At 41.0% G+C, this 20,312-nt stretch overlaps 2 protein-coding genes across 5 annotated transcripts in view; both read left to right on the forward strand.

The window, feature by feature from the left end:
* The first annotated feature begins 1,320 nt into the window (after window positions 1-1,320).
* On the forward strand, window positions 1,321-5,447 carry FIBIN (fin bud initiation factor homolog). Its single transcript, XM_030560201.1, has one exon. It carries the CDS (start codon window positions 2,558-2,560, stop codon window positions 3,194-3,196), a length of 639 nt encoding a protein of 212 aa, XP_030416061.1. The 5' UTR covers window positions 1,321-2,557; the 3' UTR covers window positions 3,197-5,447.
* A 14,569-nt stretch (window positions 5,448-20,016) lies between these two features.
* BBOX1 (gamma-butyrobetaine hydroxylase 1) overlaps window positions 20,017-20,312 on the forward strand; it is an 88,814-nt gene continuing 88,518 nt past the window's right edge. For all 4 annotated transcript variants that reach the window (XM_030560196.1, XM_030560198.1, XM_030560195.1 and 1 more), the window contains exon 1: window positions 20,017-20,188. The gene's annotated coding sequence lies outside the window, so the exon portion shown is untranslated. The remainder of the gene's footprint in view (window positions 20,189-20,312) is intronic.

Below are 20,312 nucleotides of genomic sequence, written 5' to 3' on the forward strand. Positions count from 1 at the left end.
AAGCACCAACCACAGTGGAGCCTAAACTGGGATATAGGTTCCTAAGCTTGAGACTTAGGTGACTAAGTATCATTGTGGATCTGGACATAAATGACCAAAATAATTATGAGAAATGCAGAGAGCCCAATACAACTCCCAGTTCAGTCAATGGGACCTGCATCAGGTCCCAAGTGCCTGTGAACCTTATAACATGCAGAAAGGTTCAACACTCGTCTATAGCTGAAATATTTATGTCAAAGGGACCACCTTAACAAAGAAGTGGCAATTCCAGAGTGTATATATGCTGAATTTCTTCTTACCTTATTCTTAGCTTGAGACTTCCACTGACAACTAAAGACTGGTTACACACTAACCACCATCCCCAGTAACCCAACTGCTGAAACTAGCCAAAATTGTGATTAAAAAAAAATTCAAAATATATATTTTTGCCCCTAGAAGACAAATATAACTGTATTTTTCAAAAACTTTTCCCAAAAATGCACCCAGCTTTTCATACAAAAACAGGTTATCTTGAATACAGCGTGCAGATGTTGTTGCCCTATCTCAAAAAAAGATATATTAGAATTGAAAAAGATTCAGAAAAGGGTAACAAAAATTATAAGGAACAGCTTCCATATGAGGACAGATTAATAAGACTGGGACTTTTCAGGACTAAGAGGGGATATGTTAGAGGTCTATAAAATTATGACTAGGGTGAAAAGAGTAAATAAGAAAGTGTTATTTACTCCTTCTCATAACACAAGAACTAGGGGTCACCAAATGAAATTAATAGGCAGCAGGTTCAAAACAAGAAAAGGAAGTATTTCTTTACACAACGCACAGTCAACTTATGGAACTCTTTGCCAGAGAATGTTGTGAAGGCCAAAACTATAACAGGCTTCAAAAAAGAACTAGATGCATTTATGGAGGATAGGTCCATCAATGGCTACTAGCAAGGATGGGCAGGGATGATGTCCCTCACCTCTGTTTGCCAGATGCCAGGAATGGGAGATAAGGAATGGATCACTTGATAATTACCAGTTCTGTTCATTCCCTCTGAAGGACCTGGCACAGGCCACTGTCAGAAGACAGGATACTCAGGGTAGGGCTACACTTGAAATTTCAAAGCGCTGCCGCGTGAGTGTGGTCGGAGCGCCAGCGCTGGGAGAGAGCTCTCCCAGCGCTGCACATAAACCACATCCTCTGCGGGTGTAGCTTGCAGCGCTGCGGCACTGATTACACTGAGGCTTTACAGCGCTGTATCTTGCAGCGCTCGGGGGGTGTTTTTTCACACCCCTGAGCGCGAAAGTTGCAGCGCTGTAAAGTGCCAGTATAGCCAAGGCCTGAGCTAGATGGACCTTTGGTCTGACCCATTATGGCCATCCTTATATTCTTATGTTGCCTGATAAGATGAAATTTCATTTTTCAGCTTTAACCTAGAAAGTTTTATCATATTAAAGCTTTATTCTATATTCTTTATTTTCTCTTTCCTGTTATCAGTGATTAACTGTATGATTTGAAAGAATAGATATCTTCTTTTTATCTTTCCAGACCTTCATCCTGTATTTATTTTTCCACACTTTGAAACCTATATGGAACTATAGTGAAACACTTTAAAAAATACTATGATTGCTCAATTTGTAAAGGGTGAGGGATAGCCTGTTGTCTACCTTCCATAATCAAGCCTGTTAACTGCTTTCTTAAAAGGAAGCACATACTGCTGTTTCTGCAAATGACAGTGTTCAAGAAATGTTAATTACAGGGATTGTAAGGGAGAAGATGCTAGTTAAGTAGGGAATCTTTTTGGTATTTCTGGCTAATTTTTTCAAACTAATATATTCACTGCTGCCAGAACTTTGGCTTGTTGAATGACTGGTGACACTTTCCCCTTTGAACGCCCTATTTACTTTTTCAACACGAATAGGTAGTAGTGGCAGATCTTTATGGACCCACACGTATGCATGATACTGTAGCTTTAATAAGGGAGTCCTACTGTAAGGACTCTTTCCAAACTGGCTTTTTGGCTTTTTAAGTGACGGAACCGTGGTGTAATTTGAGAGCAGAAAGATCCTAGGGATAGCATTAGCCGAAAGCAAAGCTCCACATTACCAGTCCAGATGTGAAAGAAATAGTAGCAAAGGTCTCCGGAGCCCCAGACTGAGCTATCTGATCTCAGCCTTCCTCTGCACCCCCTCGGCTTTGCTACATTTCATCGGCAAGAGAGAGGAGGGGGAAGGGGGAAAAAAGAAGAAAGTCACAAAGTTTTGCTTGAGCCCTGGAAAAGGGGCGGCGGGGGGGGATCCCCGACGTGACTCAGGGCAGTAGGAGATCTTCCAGGGGATCTCCTCTGGCTGAGGAGCCTTGGATGCAGCTTGGAGCAAGGCAGTGCCTTTAATGAAGCATGCTGAGTCTGTGAGGAGTGGCTGGAGGCAGCGGACTGCCTCGGCTGCTGCGGCTCCCTGAGCTGCCCTGCTCCGGGGGGTAACCGGGCAGGGTCGTGAGAGCGTGTTTGTTCTCTCCGACCAGCCGATCCCTCTGCGCCCCTTCCGAGCCCCTCTGGCTCACTCCCGCCCCCGGGATGCTGGGGCTGCGCTTGCTGTGGCTCAGCTGCCTGGGCAGCCTGTGCCGAGGCTATTTCGACGGTCCCCTGCACCCAGAGATGTCCAACGGGACCCTGCACCACTACTTCGTGCCGGACGGCGACTACGAGGAGAACGACGACCCGGAGAAGTGCCAGCTGCTCTTCAGGGTGAGCGAGCACCGGCGCTGCAGCCTGGGCGGGGAGCAGGGGCCGGCGGGCGGCGGACCCAGCCTCACCCTGCGGGAGGAGTTCACCATCCTGGGCCGGCAGGTGGAGGACGCGGGCCGGGTGCTGGAGGGCATCACCAGGAGCATCTCGTACGACCTGGACGGGGAGGAGAGCTACGGCAAGTACCTGCGCAGGGAGTCCCAGCAGATCGGCGACGCCTACTCCAACTCCGACAAGTCCCTGGCCGAGCTGGAGAGCAAGTTCCGGCAGGGGCAGGAGCACGAGAGCAAGGAGGAGAGCCGGCTCAATGATGACTTCCAGGCCATGCTCGTGCACACCCGGGCCCTGCTCACGGAGACCCTGGGCATCTCCGCGGGGCTCCGGGATAAGTACGAGCTGCTCTCCTTAACCGTCAGGAGCCACGACGCCAGGCTAAACAGGCTCAGGAACGAGTATCTCAAAGGGTGATGCCCCTGGGGCAGCAGAGACCTGGACTTTGGGTTAGGAAACAGCTTCTTGTGGTGGCTACTAGGAGCAGTAAGCACAGGAGTCCCAGCTGGGGGCATCTCCTTGGAAGGGAAGTGGCATTGACAAAGCCAAGCCTAGAGTCACCTCGGTGCCCATCATGATGAGGGGGGCTCCTTTTCACCATGCTCTTTGCATTCAACCGTATACACCTCTCCCTGCCACAAATTATAGGACCCAGGTACAAGGCAGTGGAGAATCTGGCAGGTTGCTGAGCATTTGCTGGCAGGACTTGTCCCAGTGAAGTCTTGCAGGTAACTACTCAACACCAACAAGAAGGTTGCAGTCTAGCCCTGGATGGTGCCCAACATTCCGATCAGCACAAAATGGGGGATTTCCCCCTCACCCCCATAACATCTTGTTTAGATTAATATAGAAAAAAATTAAAAGCAAATATCAGTTAATGGGGAGATTTAGCACATTGCTGTGACAGTGTTATAAAAAGGTAGATATCTTATCTCTACTTGCCTTGCACTTCTGTCCTCACTCTACACCTATGCAAAGTAAGTATAAAATGCTGCCACAGAGTCTGCTGCCTTTACTGATGGTGAGTAGCAGCACCTTGTTCCAGAAGAAGCTCTGTTGATTTCAAAATAATAAGCTTACTAACAGAGTAAGGTGCTACTCAATAGAAGGAAAGGTGCTGTAACCTGCCCTTTGCTAGCATTTTACAAGGACTTTGCATAGGTATAAAACGGCTGCACAAGGTACCAACAGCAGAGGATCAGGCCTTGTTTTTTCAAAGTAGGTCCAAATTGCAGTTTAATAACACGTGGAGTGTGTTCTGAAGTTCTGTAGATTGTATTATGTACCTCCCAATAACACACAACTTTCTTTCTGGGACTGTATTTATAAGATTTGATTTCTGGTTTATTTTTTTTTAAAGTTATGTAAATTGTAAACAAATAGCACATGTATAGGAAGCTGAAGTTTAGAGGTATGTTTAAATTAAATGTCCCAATATTTAAAAAAAATAATCTGTTATATATTGTGCATCTCTGATCACAATAAAGTAGCGTTGTCATTTTAGATTTTCTACCATTAGTTAATGTCATCTTTTCCAGCTAGATTCTTGCTTCAACTACCATAAACATGGACAAAACAAGGTACTTTTCTGGAACCATATTCAAATGAATATGTACTGGACTATGGATCTAGAATCGGTTTTGGTTTTTGTTTTGATATTTTTTTTTACTCATTCAAATATAGGCCCTTTGGCCTCCTAATAAATCCTTAGCTTTCCTGGTTTGTTAACAGCACATATATTCTGCTTATGTAAAATATTGTTCTGCTAAATAATTTAAAGCTGTGATTTTCATTTGTGTTTTGATAGAAGAAAACCATTCTGGCAGAGCTTATGCTCTTTAAGCCTTGCTTATATGTGACTCTAAGTTATCAAATCCCAAGAGCCAGCTGAAAAGGCATTTGAGATTCAGACCCAACAAAACCTTACGCACGTGAGTAACTTTAAATAAGAAATGGAAAGCAGAAATAAGCACTATTCCCACTAGTGTTTGTAGTATCAGACCCTAGACTTTTAGAGTCTTATTTTTCTAAACCCGATAAAAGGTTTTGTCTGTTCCAAGACAGTGATTTTTATTTGTGGTTACCTCTGTACTTTTGCTAGCTAATCTGTTATTAAAAAGTATTTGTGCTCCTAGACAATAGCAAAAGTGCATAGCAGGTCTTTGCATTATAGTTTAATCTTTACTACTATCAATGTTTAATCAATTGGGTGGAATATTAGCTACTGCATTACTGGTACTGCCGGCAGGATCACTGTTTGGGTGAAAATAATTGTTCATGTGTTGTTTTAATAAATATTTGAACCCAAAATTGAAGCACACATTTTCTTTTATGGGTCTATATGAGTCTGTACCTGATTTTAATCACAAGGTTGTCAAACATATCTTTTCAGCAAAACTGCTGGAATATAAAGTACCTGCCTAGTGAGAACTTGCTTTTTACTAAAAAATATAAAATTCTTCAGCACACAACTGCTTAATGCAAGTAATGCTAAAAAGAAAAATCAACATATAGAACTTGCAACTTTATGGAGTTGCAACAAAAGTTGTTTTGTAAACATGTAGGGACAAATTCTGCCAACCATACTCATATTTAGCAGTACCTTACTCTATAACTAGTGTCATTTGGTAAATTTTTCAGAAGTGCTCAGTCAGGGACAGATTTTCAAAGGTATTTAGACACCTAAAAATGCAGATAGGTGCCTAATGGGATTTTCAAAAGCACCTAGGTACCTAATTCTCATTAGATCAATGAGAGGTAGACATCTAGGCACTTTTAAAAATCCTATTAAGTGCCTATCTGTATCTTTAGGTTCCTAAATACCTTTGGAAATCTGGCATGAAGGCCTCTTTGAAAATGCTGCTCATTGGTTTCAATAGGACTGTTCACAGAGTAAGATATTACTTAATGTGAGAGAAGGTGGTAGAAGCTGTCCCTAGGGGCAATATACTTACTACTAGTGGTGTTTTGCTCTCGAGTCCACACTACTCCTTCTCACCAATATTTTTGACTAGGCTAGTGACCATACCTCAAAGAACTTGGGGGATTAATTCATACTTCACTGTCTTGCCTATCTTTCTTTATTTCATTTGTTTAGAATTTTGTGCCAAATACATCTGTACTATAACTTCATTTGTACTAAGATTATTTAAGAATAACTTTGTAGCTCCACTGATGCCAATAGAGTCACCCCTGAGATGAAGCCTTTTGCTTTTAAATTCAATGTAAAGGCTCACTCCATGGCCTCTCCCCTCTCAGCTTTTTCGAAAACAGTATTAAAGCTTGAGTTTTAGAGTCTCAATTTAATGTCAAAATATAATTTGTAAACCTTATTAAGGGAAGTGAGGTGGCAAACGTGGCTTGAATCCACACTACGGATTATTAAACCATTTTATACCTCTCTTCAAACCCTACAAGAAAGGCAGTCTCAGACACAGTTCTCTTGAACATAGCTTACATTAAATTGGTTTAGCTGTACTATGGAGAGGATTTGTTATAGCACAATGTTATTTGGTCCTTCCAAGCAATCCAGCAACACGCAGCACAATGTCGAGAAGATAAAGGCTTGCAGAGTAGCTACTTCCAAAGCAGGAATTATACAGGAATGTTTGGTATAACTGCACATTCAGATCAATGTCCCTGTGTATGTAAATACACCTAAAGTTATTTGAAATTCATGCTAGTGTGATCAAGTTTCTGTGACAAATCTCTCCATTGGATATTTATATCTCAGCAAAAATGTTTTTAAATATACTCCAGATTGAATGGCAAATTGGGCCTTAGCACAATGTTAAGTCATTAACACAATGTTGCTTATCTAAAGTTTGAAAAAATTCTAGTCTGCCATTTTTAAGATGAGTACCAAATAAAATGGGGGGTTGATTCTGCCAACACTACCGTCTGGATTATAAAAAGTTCACCTGTTTATCTAAAGGTGTGATTTTGAACCAATTTAGTTAATCCAATGCAAAACCGTGGATGAACATTTACATGTATTTAAACTGGATATATATCTGTTCAGTTTGTGTCAGTAAATGTGTAGGCACAAACTAAGCCGATACAACCATTTAAAAACCATTATAAATCCATCAGTGCAGGGGTTTGGACTGGTTAAAAAGCCTTAGCAATGGGTGTAGAATTTACTACAGCAAGTAATCCCACTGAAATCAGTGGTAAACTGTACTGGTACAAAGTGTTTGCAGGACTGGATCATCAGTGATTTTGTCTGGCTTTTTAGGGCCCTTAAAATTACAATTAAGACCCTTTAAAACTGACAGAGGATTGCAGTTCACTTTGTAGTCTACTTGTTTTTCTTTGTTTTGATATAGGGCCAGATCTTCAGCTGGTGTACCAAGTTACAGCAGCTGTGTGTCTGGTCCTTTGTTTTTAAACTCCTGGGTATGTATGTTGAAGGGTTAACATATACTATCAAGTGTCTCGCTGAACATTTCTTGAGGATTTTAAATAAGGGACCTTACTGAATGATTGCAGCAGTTACTTCTACTTAGTAACTCATACCATTATGTCAAAATATAGCAGCCCATATGGCGCTCAATCGTTTTAAAAAAATAATAATAGGCTGAATTAAGAGCAAGCTGCCTTTTTCTGTTGTGACTCCACCCCACGCACTACAGCTCATTTCAAAGCTGGTGTTTTATCAGTTTGTTGAAGAGCAGATGGAGTCAGGTGATGGAGTTATTTTTTTAAGCAAATCATATATCTGGAACTATCATAAAGAAGCTTACTTGTTACTGTAATTATGAAGGAGGCTTTAACTCAGCCCCAAAACTTTACATATGATGCTCTAAGTCAGTAAACAGACTGTTTTTTCCCCCTTGCATAGCTTACATCTGGTATTAGTTCTATGTCCTAAACATTCTCGTACCTTAGGGATTTTCTTCACAGAGATACAACATTCAGAAGGGAGGAGAACTATTTTAAAGATACAAGGTGGCTCTGTTGGTGTGTGGAAATCGCTTAAACTGGGCTCATATCCATAGCAGTGCACAGCAATTCATCAAGATTTGCACCTGAAAAGAGAAAAAGACACTCTAAGATCATTACACTGTAGTAGTCAACAGGGTGAGCTAAGGACAGAGCATAATCTGATCCTTAGCCTTAGCCCAGAAAATCCTTATTTTTGTGGGTTGCTTATGGAACCCTCAGTGAAAGAAATTTGACAGCTATGAATAATGAAATAAACATTATGCTTAGAGTTTGGCTAACTGCAAAAACATAGTTTGCCTAAAGACTGTTAAGGAAATTTGTTTCCTGAATCTTTGCCCAACTATTAGCCATAAAATAAGCAAAGTATGGGTCTATGTTCAGTTCTTGACATGTATGCCTCACTGACAAAAACAGAGAACCTGCCACATAAACCATTCACACACTTTTTTCATGTTTTACCAGTGTAGTTATTAGAAAAGAAAATAACATGATTTTTTTTCATTTTCTTCATAGTCTTCTTGCTTACAACATCAATTAACAACTGGAGAATTCCAAGTTTAAGGAACAAAACTGTAAAGAAGAGAACATCTATCTTCCATAACTATTGTAGCTCCTAACAGTGTGTCTTGGAAATTCTTGCACATTGGAGTTGTACTTGAGTTCTGCTGAAACTTGAAGAGGTACCATTGTTGTTTGCAACATGTCATTAGCATTCTCTCATTAGAAAATGCAATGCCAAGTGCACCTTTTCTTCTCAAAAGGCAACCGTGTTCAGTATCTACATCCCTTTTCATTACTTCATTACTTTCATTAGTTAAGTCTAAAGCAGACTAAAGCAGAACAATTTAAAGGGATCTCACAAAACTGGAAGACTGGACAACAAAATAGCAGATGAAATTCAGTGTTGATAAATGAAAAGTAAAGCACATTGAAAAACATAATCCCAACAATACATATAAAATGATGGAGTCTACATTAGCTATTACCACTCAAGAAAGAGATCTTGGAGTCATTGCGAATAGTTCTCTGAAAACATCTGTTGAATGTGCAGTGGTAGTTAAAAAAGCTAACAATGTTAGGAACCATTAAGAAAGAGACAGATAAGAAGACAGTAAATATCATAATGCCACTATCTAAATCCATGGTGCGCCCACATCTTGAATACTGCATGCAGTTCTGGTTGCCCCATCTCAAAAAAGATATATTAGAATTGGAAAAGATACAAAAGCGCAACAAAAATGATTCCATATGAGAAGAGATTTAACAGACTGGGACTGTTCAGCTTGGAAAAGAGACGACTGAGGGAGGGGGATATGATAGAGGTATATAAAGTCATGAATGATGTGGAGAAAGTGAATAAGGAAGTGTTATTTACCCTTTTACATAACACAAGAACTAGGTGTCATTCAATGAAATTAATAGGCAGCAGTTTTAAAACAAACAAAAAGAAGTACTTCACACAACACACAGTCAACCAGTGGAACCCATTGCTGGGGAGATTGTAAAGACCAAAACTATAACTGGGTTAAAAAAAGAATTAGATAAGTTCATGGAGGATAGGTCCACTAAAGGCTATTAAGCAAGATGGTCAGAGATGCAACCTTATGCTCTGGGTGTCACTAAACCTCTAACTGTTAGAAACTGGGAATGAATGGCAGGATGGATCACTCATTAATTGCCCTGTTCTGTTCATTCCCTTTGAAGTACCTGGCATTGGTCACTGTCAGAAGACAGGATCGTGGGCTAGATGGACCATTGGTCTGACCCAGTATGGCCATTCTTATGTTCTTACTTAGAAACACATGCTGAACCTTTTTTCCATGTGAGAGCAGTTGGTCATGTTTGAACTTATTTTGGAGAGAAAACAATCCATAGGGAAGGTTGGCTTAGGCCTGGGCTACACTAGTGGGTGTGGAGGTCAAACTAAGATATGCACCTTCAGCTACGCTATTCACATAGCTGAAGTCAAAGTATCTTAGTTCAACTAACCTGGCCGTCCTCACGGCGGTGAGTCGACTGGTGCGGCTCCCCCATCAACTCTGCTTACTCCTCCTGCAGAGGTGGAGTACGGGCGTTGATTAGCAGATCAATTTATCACGTCCAGATGAGACGTGATAAATTGATCCCTGATACATACAACACTACCCGCCGATCTGGCGGGTAGTATAGATATACCCTGAGAAAGTCATAATTCAGAGTTAAGATTGGCAAGTGTAGGATGACAGAAGAATTCCCATACTTAAATCATATTTTCCATACACTTTCCACATTTCATATTACACATTCCACATTTTACTGCAGCACCAATTGCCATCATAAATTTTGTTTCACTGGTAATAACACATTTTACAATAAACAGACTGTCAATGTTTCAAGAGGTTTTTCAATCTCCTTAATAAATCATCTCTTCTTACAAATATTTGCCCACCATAATTTACACAATTTAGTCCACTGAAGTCAATAGAAAAACCTCAAAGGGCTGTGGATCAGGCCCTTAGTTTTTAATCATCACTTATTTTCCTTATAATGGTTATCTGAGAGCTTAATAGCCACCTATCTGGAGAGTAACAAGAAAGATCCTTTGTGTAAATTGTTTTGATGTTACTGAATAGTTCTTTGATAACATCTAGGCTTAGAAGGACGTGATCAACTTCTTGAGATACCAGATCCTGACCTTCCTTAAGAATTAGAATCTGTCCTAGTTTAATATAAATTTAGTTTATGATATGTGTTATATTAATATTTAAACTCAGTTTAATTTCTTCCCAGTTATTTTCATATTTTGACACTTTCACACTGAAATATGATCCTTATGCCCTCCGTAAGCCAACATACTTTGCACTAAACATATATATGCAAATAAATGCATCATTGAAGCTACATAAAATAAAATAAGATTATTTTTGTAATATTTACTCACTCATATTGCACATAATGTGTATATTCAGTTCAGATTAATTGTGTTAGGCTCTAATCCTACAAACATAGAATTGCATGAGTAGACACCAATCAGACCAGCAGTCCTATGAGCTTCAATGAGACTACTCATGTAAGTAAGTACTACTTGTGGGAGTAAAAATGTGTAGACTCTTCCTCTGTACAGGGCAAATACTTGTCTGAATTGAAGTCCAGGTTAAAAGACTTGATACAGCCTTAAACCTCATTCCTGCAAACACATACATACACACTTTTATGCAAAATCTCAATACATACCCACAATCCATATATGAAACTCCCACAAAACTCAGTAGGGTTTGTGCATAACTATTACGACTTTTTGACTGTGGAAGAGGACCCATTCCAAAGGAGGCTGAGGTTGCTCATCATCTGGTAAGAACAAAGCTCTATCGATGTCTTGAGGGATGTGCTAGTAGAAGAAGGAAGTAACTGAAGTGTGTGCAGCAGAATTTATCTTTACTTTGAGTGTGTAGTACCCATTTGGGAGGGACTGCTAAGGAAAAACTAAGCCCTAAGCAGGAACACTGTACACATTTTTTTTCTTTTTAAATTTTGATTTTGTTCTTAACAGATGTAGTATGCACAAATGTGTCCATCTATCTGTCTGTTCAGACTGCTTTTTATATCAGTACCTAATGGCCCATTTCTAGCCTCTTCAAAGTTTACATTATCACTTCTGCTACTACTAATTTTGAATGTCAGGTCCTACTGTCAGTTATTTAACCAGAATATACAAATCTATTATTAATACACTCCATACCATGTTATACATTTTTCATTTGATATTTTTAGACTAACCTTAAACCAAGCTACAGTAGGAAACTAATGTTAAAAACCAGGAACACTGAGTCTTTAGGAAAAGAATTAAATCCAGGAAACCATTGTACTATCAGCAGATCTTGTAACAATACAGTCATTTATCTGGAGAATTTATCCACTGTTCAGTCAATTATGAATTTCATATCCTGGATTCACTAACATCAGCTAGAAAGATGTCATTAACTACTTACATATCGCATTAATGTGCACACTTTGTCTGGCAAGCCATCTATAACACCATAACATCCATAAAGGTTCTGTAGTAGCTCTTAACATGTTGTTGTATCCTAAAATTGCTAGTTGTGCTTTTGAGTGACATATCGTAATAAGGTGACTTATTTCTAAATGCTATGTGATGTCAAGCCTCAGCTTAATCTTGGATTGTGTATTAAATAATACATAGCACTGTAAAGTAATAAATTCTAAGCCCATCTTGAATACTCAAAAGGACAATAAGGCATCCATTTTTGTTGACCTTCTTGTCCCTTCCCTTGGTCTAGTTTGGCACCTATTTCTGTTTAGGTGGGAAAGACAGCAGCAGTCAATCATTTAATCTGCCTAGTAACCTAGTGTCTATATAATGCAGTGCGCTGATCAGATCAGGGCTGCCCGTCTGAGTAGTAGAGTACAGAACAGGCAATTAAGGGTAGGCCATTAACCCACATGGGTTACTTGAGGAGGGGACTTACTACACGTATCTGATCCATCTACCATAGGATCCACTCACTGCATACACGACAACACAGATAAAGGGAGAGGGAGGCATTTAGCAGCTTACCTGAAAGAACAATCATCTGATCCTGCTGCAAGATCCTGCTTCCATCAAAACGTTCCAGCAATCCTGTTGTATGGTACCACCCTGAGGCCAAAAAACCATCAGTGAATCGAGCTGCAAGAGATGGTATTGTAATCATTCCTTATCTGTGGCAAAGTCTCCTTATTGTACAGCCTGCCTTGTTTTTATTATCTATTGGTTATTAACTGGTTATCCCTTTGGGAGTCCTACAACCCCCCAGTGACAGATACGGGTAGGAGACGAACTTGAGACTGAGAGATTCCCCTGTTTTGGTCAACAGTACCAGGTGCCATTTGTTAGTCTATTGAATCACATAAATGATTAATATTTTAAAAAGACTTTTATCTTTAAGAACATGCAAGTGATCTAGCAAATCTGATAACCAGATTTCTGCTTCTTTAGAGTAGCAGTAGACTGCTTGGCTTGGGTATTTGGAATTCTGGGTAAACCTAACAAAAATTTTCCTAGGCCAGCAAAAAGAAGTTGGCTGTTTCACTCATCTACTGTAAAACTCATCTACTTCCCAGGGGAAGGTCTCATTCTAATCAGTTCTACATACTGAAACAAATACAAAAATGTTTGAATCAAGATAATTTTAGGTCAGCATGAAACAGATCTAAAAAGGCATTCAAGTATCAAAGAGAGGAGATGGTAAGTGGACACTATGGGCCTGATTCTCCATTGTATTACTCATTTTACCCCAGTGTAACTCCATTGAATTCAAAGGCCTTATGCCAGTGTAAAACTGCAGTAACACTGAGGTGACTCAGGTCCAGTTTTAGTGCACGAGGCTACCTTTAGCTCTAAATTAAAAAGAGAATTGAGTCACTTTCCCTTACAAATATACTGCAAACCCAGGCACTCATGCATTGAACTCAATGGACTATTTGCATGAATGAAGATTCTCAGGATCACGGTAGGGCAGCTCCCTCCTTACACCCTTGAAGGTGTTAGGTACCTCATAGTGGGAAGAATCAGGCTAGAATGGGAACAGAGCACACAGGTGAGCAGGTTGCAGTGCACAAAGGAGCATATGAGCCGACTCCATGGGTGCTCTGGGGCTGGAGCACCCATGGGGAAAAAGTGGTGTGTACTGAGCATCCACCAGCAACCTGATCAGCTCCCCTCTTTCCCTGAGTGTCTCCTGCCCAACAGCAGGCCCTGCCAATCAGCACTTCCCCCTCTCTCCCAGGGCCTCCCGCCTGCCACAGTCAGCTGTTCTGTAGTGTGCAGGAGGCTCTGGGGAAGAAGGTGGGAGGAGTGAGGGCATGGCATGCTTGGAGGAGGGGGTGGAATGGGGCAGGAAGACGCAAGGTTGGGAGTGGAGTTGGGCTGGGCCTTGTGGGAGGGGGTGGGGACGGGGACGAGGCCTGGGCCTGGGGCAGAGCTGGCGGTCAAGCAACCCCCAGCACACTGGAAAGTCAGCGCCTGTGGAAAGGAGAGTAGTTGCACGCACACTCCCTCTCAGAATGCCTGTCATCTAGGGTAATATGGCTGGGCTGTCTCTGACAGGCATGTTCTGACCCTTTACCTCTAGAACTTTTGTCTATTGTTATTCAGTCTGACCTAAGCTAATATCAAAGACTTTTGTGCAGGTGATTTGGAGACTGAGGTCCTAAGTCTGGTCTGAAGCTGGCCAAGGCTGCTTTCACCCTGTGCCTATGGCCCAAAGGATCCATTCCACTGCTGGGAATAACTGGAGTGCAACTGCATTCCTTTCTCCCCAACAACCATCTATAAGGAGGGCAGTAAGTGGGGCTGGTGTGGAGCTGCTTACCCCAGGGAAATCCCCAGGTAGCCAACTACATCAGCTTTATAGCCCTTTAGTGTTGTTCTGTTGCTCTAGCTCAGAGGATTAGTCCCATTATTGTTTTTAACATTTATATTGCATTAGCAATTAGGGATCTCAGCCAGGACCTCATTGTGCTACTAAGCACTGTACATACACATAGCAATGACAGTCCCTGCATGAAAGGGCTTTCCATTGGGTCTCGTTTTGCAATCCTTACACAGGTTTAGTAGTGTGTATTTACTTAAATATTCTCATTGACTTCAGTAGGAATACTTGCATAAGTGCTACTAAATGTGAGTGAGATTTGCAAGATCAGGCCCAAAGCAAATGCAATGGGCTAAATTCTGCCTGGGTCTTAAGTGGGTGCACAGTGTAAGAACCCTCCTTGTACCTCTTGCATGGCCTGTGTAGCTGCAAGATAGAATTGCCTCTCTGTATGTGAGGGAGGACAGGGAGGCATTCTGCAAAGTTGGAACAGAGCACTATGGGCTGTGTCTAAATGGCATGATGATCAAGCCCATATGCTTTTTCTAAAAAGGTAACTGAACAAAAACTAGACATTGCTACCTAGTAAGTTCTGTTTCCCTTTTGGTTTTGCATGCTATCCCGCGACTTAAGAGTTCACAATGTAGTTTGCCTACTAATTACAAAGGATGTGAGTTTGCCACCATTGCTCATACTGAGTAGTCACTTAAACCACAAGTAGTCCAGATGAAATCAAAGGGACAACCCATACAGTATGCTACTTCTCCATGTGAATAAGGGTGGCAGAATCAGGTCCAGGGGAAATGAATAAACTAATCCTACAGTACAAGGTAAAATGATATTGTGAAAGTAACAAAGACATGTGAATGTACTGTAAAATAAATGAGTTCCAGATTTCCATTACACAGTTCTTCTGATATTTCTATTTTAAAATTCCTTGTTTTATAGATGTTCAAAAAATAGAAGGGTAACAGTAATGAGTCATATTTTTGCTGAATGATTATGTAATCTAAAAGAGTGTGTGCTTTTTTCCCATTTGGCTATAATACTTTTCCACTTGGATATTATATCACAAATTATGTTATAAATTTAAAGGGCTCAATCCTGGAAATATTGAGTGTCGTACTTACTACTTGGAGTAATCTCACTGCGGAATTGGGCCTAAAGCTGCAAAATCATTTCAGTTCTGTCTGCTGTCCATGCTCATTATTTGCCAAAACATTCACCTTTTGGGTTGAAAATTGTCCAAGCGTGATTTCTGTATAAAGGTTGTTTTTGAGTTTATTAAGACTGTGTCTATGTGTGTGTAATAAAATATACATTTCTCATTTACAAAGATTCTGAACAAACATTTTTAGACAGGGCTTACTTTGAACCTCTTCTGCCCCATTTGTTAATTAGCAAAAATGACCATTTAAAAGCTGCATACTGAGCATGTGCAATAGAAAATGTTCTTAAATCTACAGGTGTACATTTAACAATGAATGCATTGCACATAGAAGAAAAGAAAAAAACTCAAAACTCCAGTGTTAATGTAACATTAAGACTACAAGCTCAAGAGCTCTAAAGTCAGGAAATTAAAAAATATATTTTTTCCAGCAACATCACCATAGCCACACTATACAATGTTCTTATCACCCTTTCCCTCGATAAATGTAAAAATATAACATATTGGTTATTAATGTATCTAATAACCTATAAATATTTTTTCAATACATTTGTGAAATATCTACAGTTATGTGATTTTTGGACTTTTCGTGTAAGTTACATGAAAGTTCTGGAATAATATATATAATTAAACCAGCAATACTTTCATCCAAATTAAGGCATTATTTGTAACTTGTGTATATGTGAAAAGAGCCAAATTATCTGCCTCTAATAAACTTCCAACCTATCCAATTACATACGCACTGTCACAATTTGTTTATAATTTGCAAACTCCTGCCTTTTGTAGAATCATTTCAATAGGAAAAAAGGCTTGTTGGGAAATTACAAACAAAACCAGAAATGGAAGACAGCTTGAGCATGTTTAAGCCTTAAAGAAACAGAGGGAAAGCAAGAAATGAACATGAGAAGAAATGTAGATAATGGATTTGGGTCATAATTTGAAAGCAATGGTGTCTTGCTACTCTTGCTGTACAAAATAAAATTAGGAATGTATTACAACACTGTTTTGGCACATGAAGGTTACTATTTAATAATACTACCAACAAAAACATTTAATTTCCTATATGTCAAAAAATTCAATCTGAGTCCATTCTAATTGCTAAAACACTTACAAGAACTCATTCTCTAATCAGCCGTTTAACTCCTTCACTGCTTTTGCTCATGCTTGCTTCCAGCTAACTATCTAATTTTTAATCTCTGTGAATGTTTGATGTTTGTCAAACATGCTGACTTGAGTGTGCTTACAAGTGAGGTTGTCTGTTTGCTATTTACATAGAAACACCACCAGTTTGCCAGGTGCTTTATAGACAACAGCATGGACCTTATTTACCAACAGAACAGGCACATCTCAAGCAACTGGTAGTGTAAGCTTCCCTGTTCCCATTCAGAAGTATGTGATAAAAGAATTTTCTTGGCTTGTTCCAGAGAAGCAATCCAATCAATGCATGCTTTGTTGTTTTATTACAAGTGGACACCTTTCCAGCGTCCACTGAAAACTGCAATGAGTACCAAATTCATTTCACCCAGGCCACTGGGCAGCCAATGGTAAGAGCTTTACACCATCACTACCTTCAGCTGGATTTGAGCCAGTGACCTAGAGGTAAAAGGTTTTCTTTCTCCTGTTAGAAATCTCAACTAGCAAATCCCCACAACAAACATTCCATTGAAATAAATGGAGCATTAAAATATTTGTCAGCACCAGAGCTACTTAGCACAGCAGATAAATGAAGGCATTTAAACAATGCATTTAGATTCTTTTATAGAAAGCTCAACTTTCTGAGGGTAGGTTTCAGAGTAGCAGCCGTGTTAGTCTATATCCACAAAAAGAACAGGAGTACTTAGTCTCTAAGGTGCCACAAGTACTCCTGTTCTTTTTTCTGAGGGCAGGTGCTCACAGCAGAGTTGTTTGACAGTAATATCATCTGCAACATTAAATCGCAGAATAGGGGCCAGATCATTCAGTGCAGTGCAGCTGCTTTGTACACCACAGGCAGAATCTAGCAGTAGAACCAGCATATTTGTCCCAGGATTATCCTAATTCCAGGGGATCCTCTAGTGGCATAGAGATTGCATAGATGTTCCTATACCATTGCCCTCCTTGCTGCTGTAATGGGTGTAACTAGAGGAAATTGCATGCCTGAAGAGGAATGGCCAGGGTGTCTATATGTTGTGCGGTTTCGGCCTGTCGTGCAGACTAACCCACTACAGAGTATCTCCACATCATCTCAGTCTGCTGATCAAAATGGGTGTTTTTGAAAAGATAAGGCCCTACCTATTCCATAAAAGGGATAAAAGGTCTTCATCAAGGAAAATGGTGGATTCACCATGTCTTGACAGCTTCAAATCAAGAATGGTTGCCATTCTGGAAGATATGCTTTAGTCAAAAACAAGTCACTGGGCCCCTCCATATATATATGTATCTGGGTGAAATTCTATTACTTGCACTATATGTAAGGTCAGACTAGATTAAATAATGGTCCCTTCTGGCTTTAAAATCTATAAACCTATGAATGAATCGCTGAACTAGTATTTTATGGTATCTTGTCTAATGCATGGTCTAATGATCTGAACATAGGCTTGCCAGCCAGGAACTCATCTGTTCTAACTCTAGCTTTGCTACTGATTCTCTGTGACTTTAACCAAGTCCCTATAGTTCTCTGTGCCTCAGTTTCCTTATCTGAATGGAGAGTAATACAACTTACCTGCCTTACAGAGACTTTGTGAGAATTAATTAGTTGTTGTTTCTAAGATGCCATATAATGTCATGATGATTCAGATCTCTCACTTATAAACATGTAGGGTCAAATTCTCTGTTGATATAAATCCATTGGAGTCAATGGAGTTATGCCAGCCAAGAATGGCAAAATTCACATTGATTTTAATGGGGCCAGGATTTTCACCCATACGTTATAAAATGTGGTTTGTCTGAAACATGTTAAGATTCTGTGTCTGAAGTTTCAGAATATAAAAGGTGGAATATATCTGTTTGAGGAGATTCTACTATGGAACTATACCAAAGGAGGAGCGGAACTCAGCTCTTATTTACATAGACATACATTTTCTGTAACTCTATGGAGAACTTAGGCTTTATATTAATCAGTGAAGAGAATCTGGCCCATTTAATAGCTAAGTGATTATTTATTTTACTTACTACGCTTTATATATTTCCACCAGTGTAGGTACATAAGAACATAAGAATGGCAATACTGGGTGAGACCAAAGATCCATACAGCCCAGTATCCTGTCTGCTGACAGTGGCCAATGCCAGGTGCCCCATTGGGAGTGAACCTAACAGGTAATGATCAAGTGATCTCTCTCCTGCCATCCATCTCCACCCTCTGACAAACAGAGGCTAGGGACACCATTCCTTACCCATCCTGGCTAATAGCCATTAATGGACTTACCCTCCATGAATAACCTCCCTGTTATAGTCCTAACCTTCACAACCTCCTCAGGCAAGGAATTCCACAGGTAGACTGTGCGCTGTGTGAAGAACTTCCTTTTATTTGTTTTAAACCTGCTGCCCATTAATTTCATTTGGTGGCTGCTAGTTCTTATATTATAGGAACAAGTAAATAACTTTTCCTTATTCACTTTCTTCACATCACTCATGATTTTATATACGTCTATCATATCCCCCCTTAGGCCACGTCCAGACTAGGGTATTAAAATCGATTTTAGATACGCAACTTCAGCTACGTGAATAACGTAGCTGAAGTCGAATTTCTAAAATCGAGGTACTCATCCGTCCAGACGGCGCGGCATCGATGTCCGTGGCTCTCCATGTCGATTCCGGAACTCCGTTCGGGTTGATGGAGTTCCGGAATCGATGTAAGCGCGCTCGGGGATCGATACATCGCGTCCAGACTAGATGCGATATATTGATCCCCGAGCAATCGATTTTAACCCTCCGATGCCGCGGGTTAGTCTGGACGTGGGCTCTGTCTCCTCTTTTCCAGGTACCTGCCTTTACTAACATGTCTCCTTAATAACTGTGGTGGTTGTCTATTTTAAAACAAAGCAGAATGTTAAATTACCACTCCTCCAATGAACTACCTAATTATAACTGCACATTTCTTGGTATTACTCTTACTTAAAACATCTTTATTTCACTTTTTAAAACAGACAGGTTTATTTCTGTTTTGCTCTGAGATTTTTGCACCTTTTTCACAAATCTGTAAATTATGTTTTCAACCAGCTCCACCTAAGCACATCTGCTTTATGTCCATCTGCAACTGCACAAAGATGCCACAAATGGAGCCACAGTGTCCCATTAGTTTCTAAACGGAAGCACCAGTCATAACTGAGGAAAATTCTTCCTCATCGGTTGTTAGGATTGGGTTTGCCTGCAGGCCAGAAAGAACTTCTAGTTTCAATATTTATGCCTGACAAGGCCGTGTACAGAGCTCGAGTTTAAGGATTTTAGCTTAAGAAAGAACATTATGAAATTAGGGATTGGATTTCAGTGGGTGACAGTCGCACATGCAGTGCTCTAGTGAGGTACATGCTGGGGGGGGGCAGTACTGGCATAGTTTGGGAGAAGCAGGGGTGCTGAGAGCCATTGAACTAAACTGTAAACCCTTGGCTGCATATAATTGAAACCACTAAACGCTAAGGGGGGCGGTAACACCCTAGTTCCAGCACCTATGGTCAGACGCGCTGCGCCCCCTCAGTTCCCATTGGGTTGGGGTGCTGAGCCCGCCAGGGTCCGGCTTAACAACTGATTGGCGGACTGACGCGGCCCCCGGCCCAGCTGGGTGTCCAGCCCCGGGACTGCAAGCAGCGCCTGCCTCACACACCGCAGCTGGCCCTCTCCGCGCTGGCAGGTGGCGCCTCCCCTCCGGCGGCCTTTCCCCCACTTGGGCCGGCTGTCCTCCCCGCCATCTGTTGCAAGGCGCGGCGCCGCGGCAGGAACAGGCCTCTTCGCTAGCGCAGGGGGGTGCAGGTAAGCGCCGCCCGCTCCCCGCGCTGCGATCGCAGCCCCGGCGCCGCGGGAGCACCTGGCTCTGGCCGCCGGGCGTGGGACGCTGGGGGAGAGGAGGGAGGAACAACTTTGCAGCGTCTCCTGC

This window comes from Gopherus evgoodei, chromosome 4, assembly GCF_007399415.2.
Source record: "Gopherus evgoodei ecotype Sinaloan lineage chromosome 4, rGopEvg1_v1.p, whole genome shotgun sequence".
NCBI lineage: Eukaryota > Metazoa > Chordata > Testudines > Testudinidae > Gopherus > Gopherus evgoodei.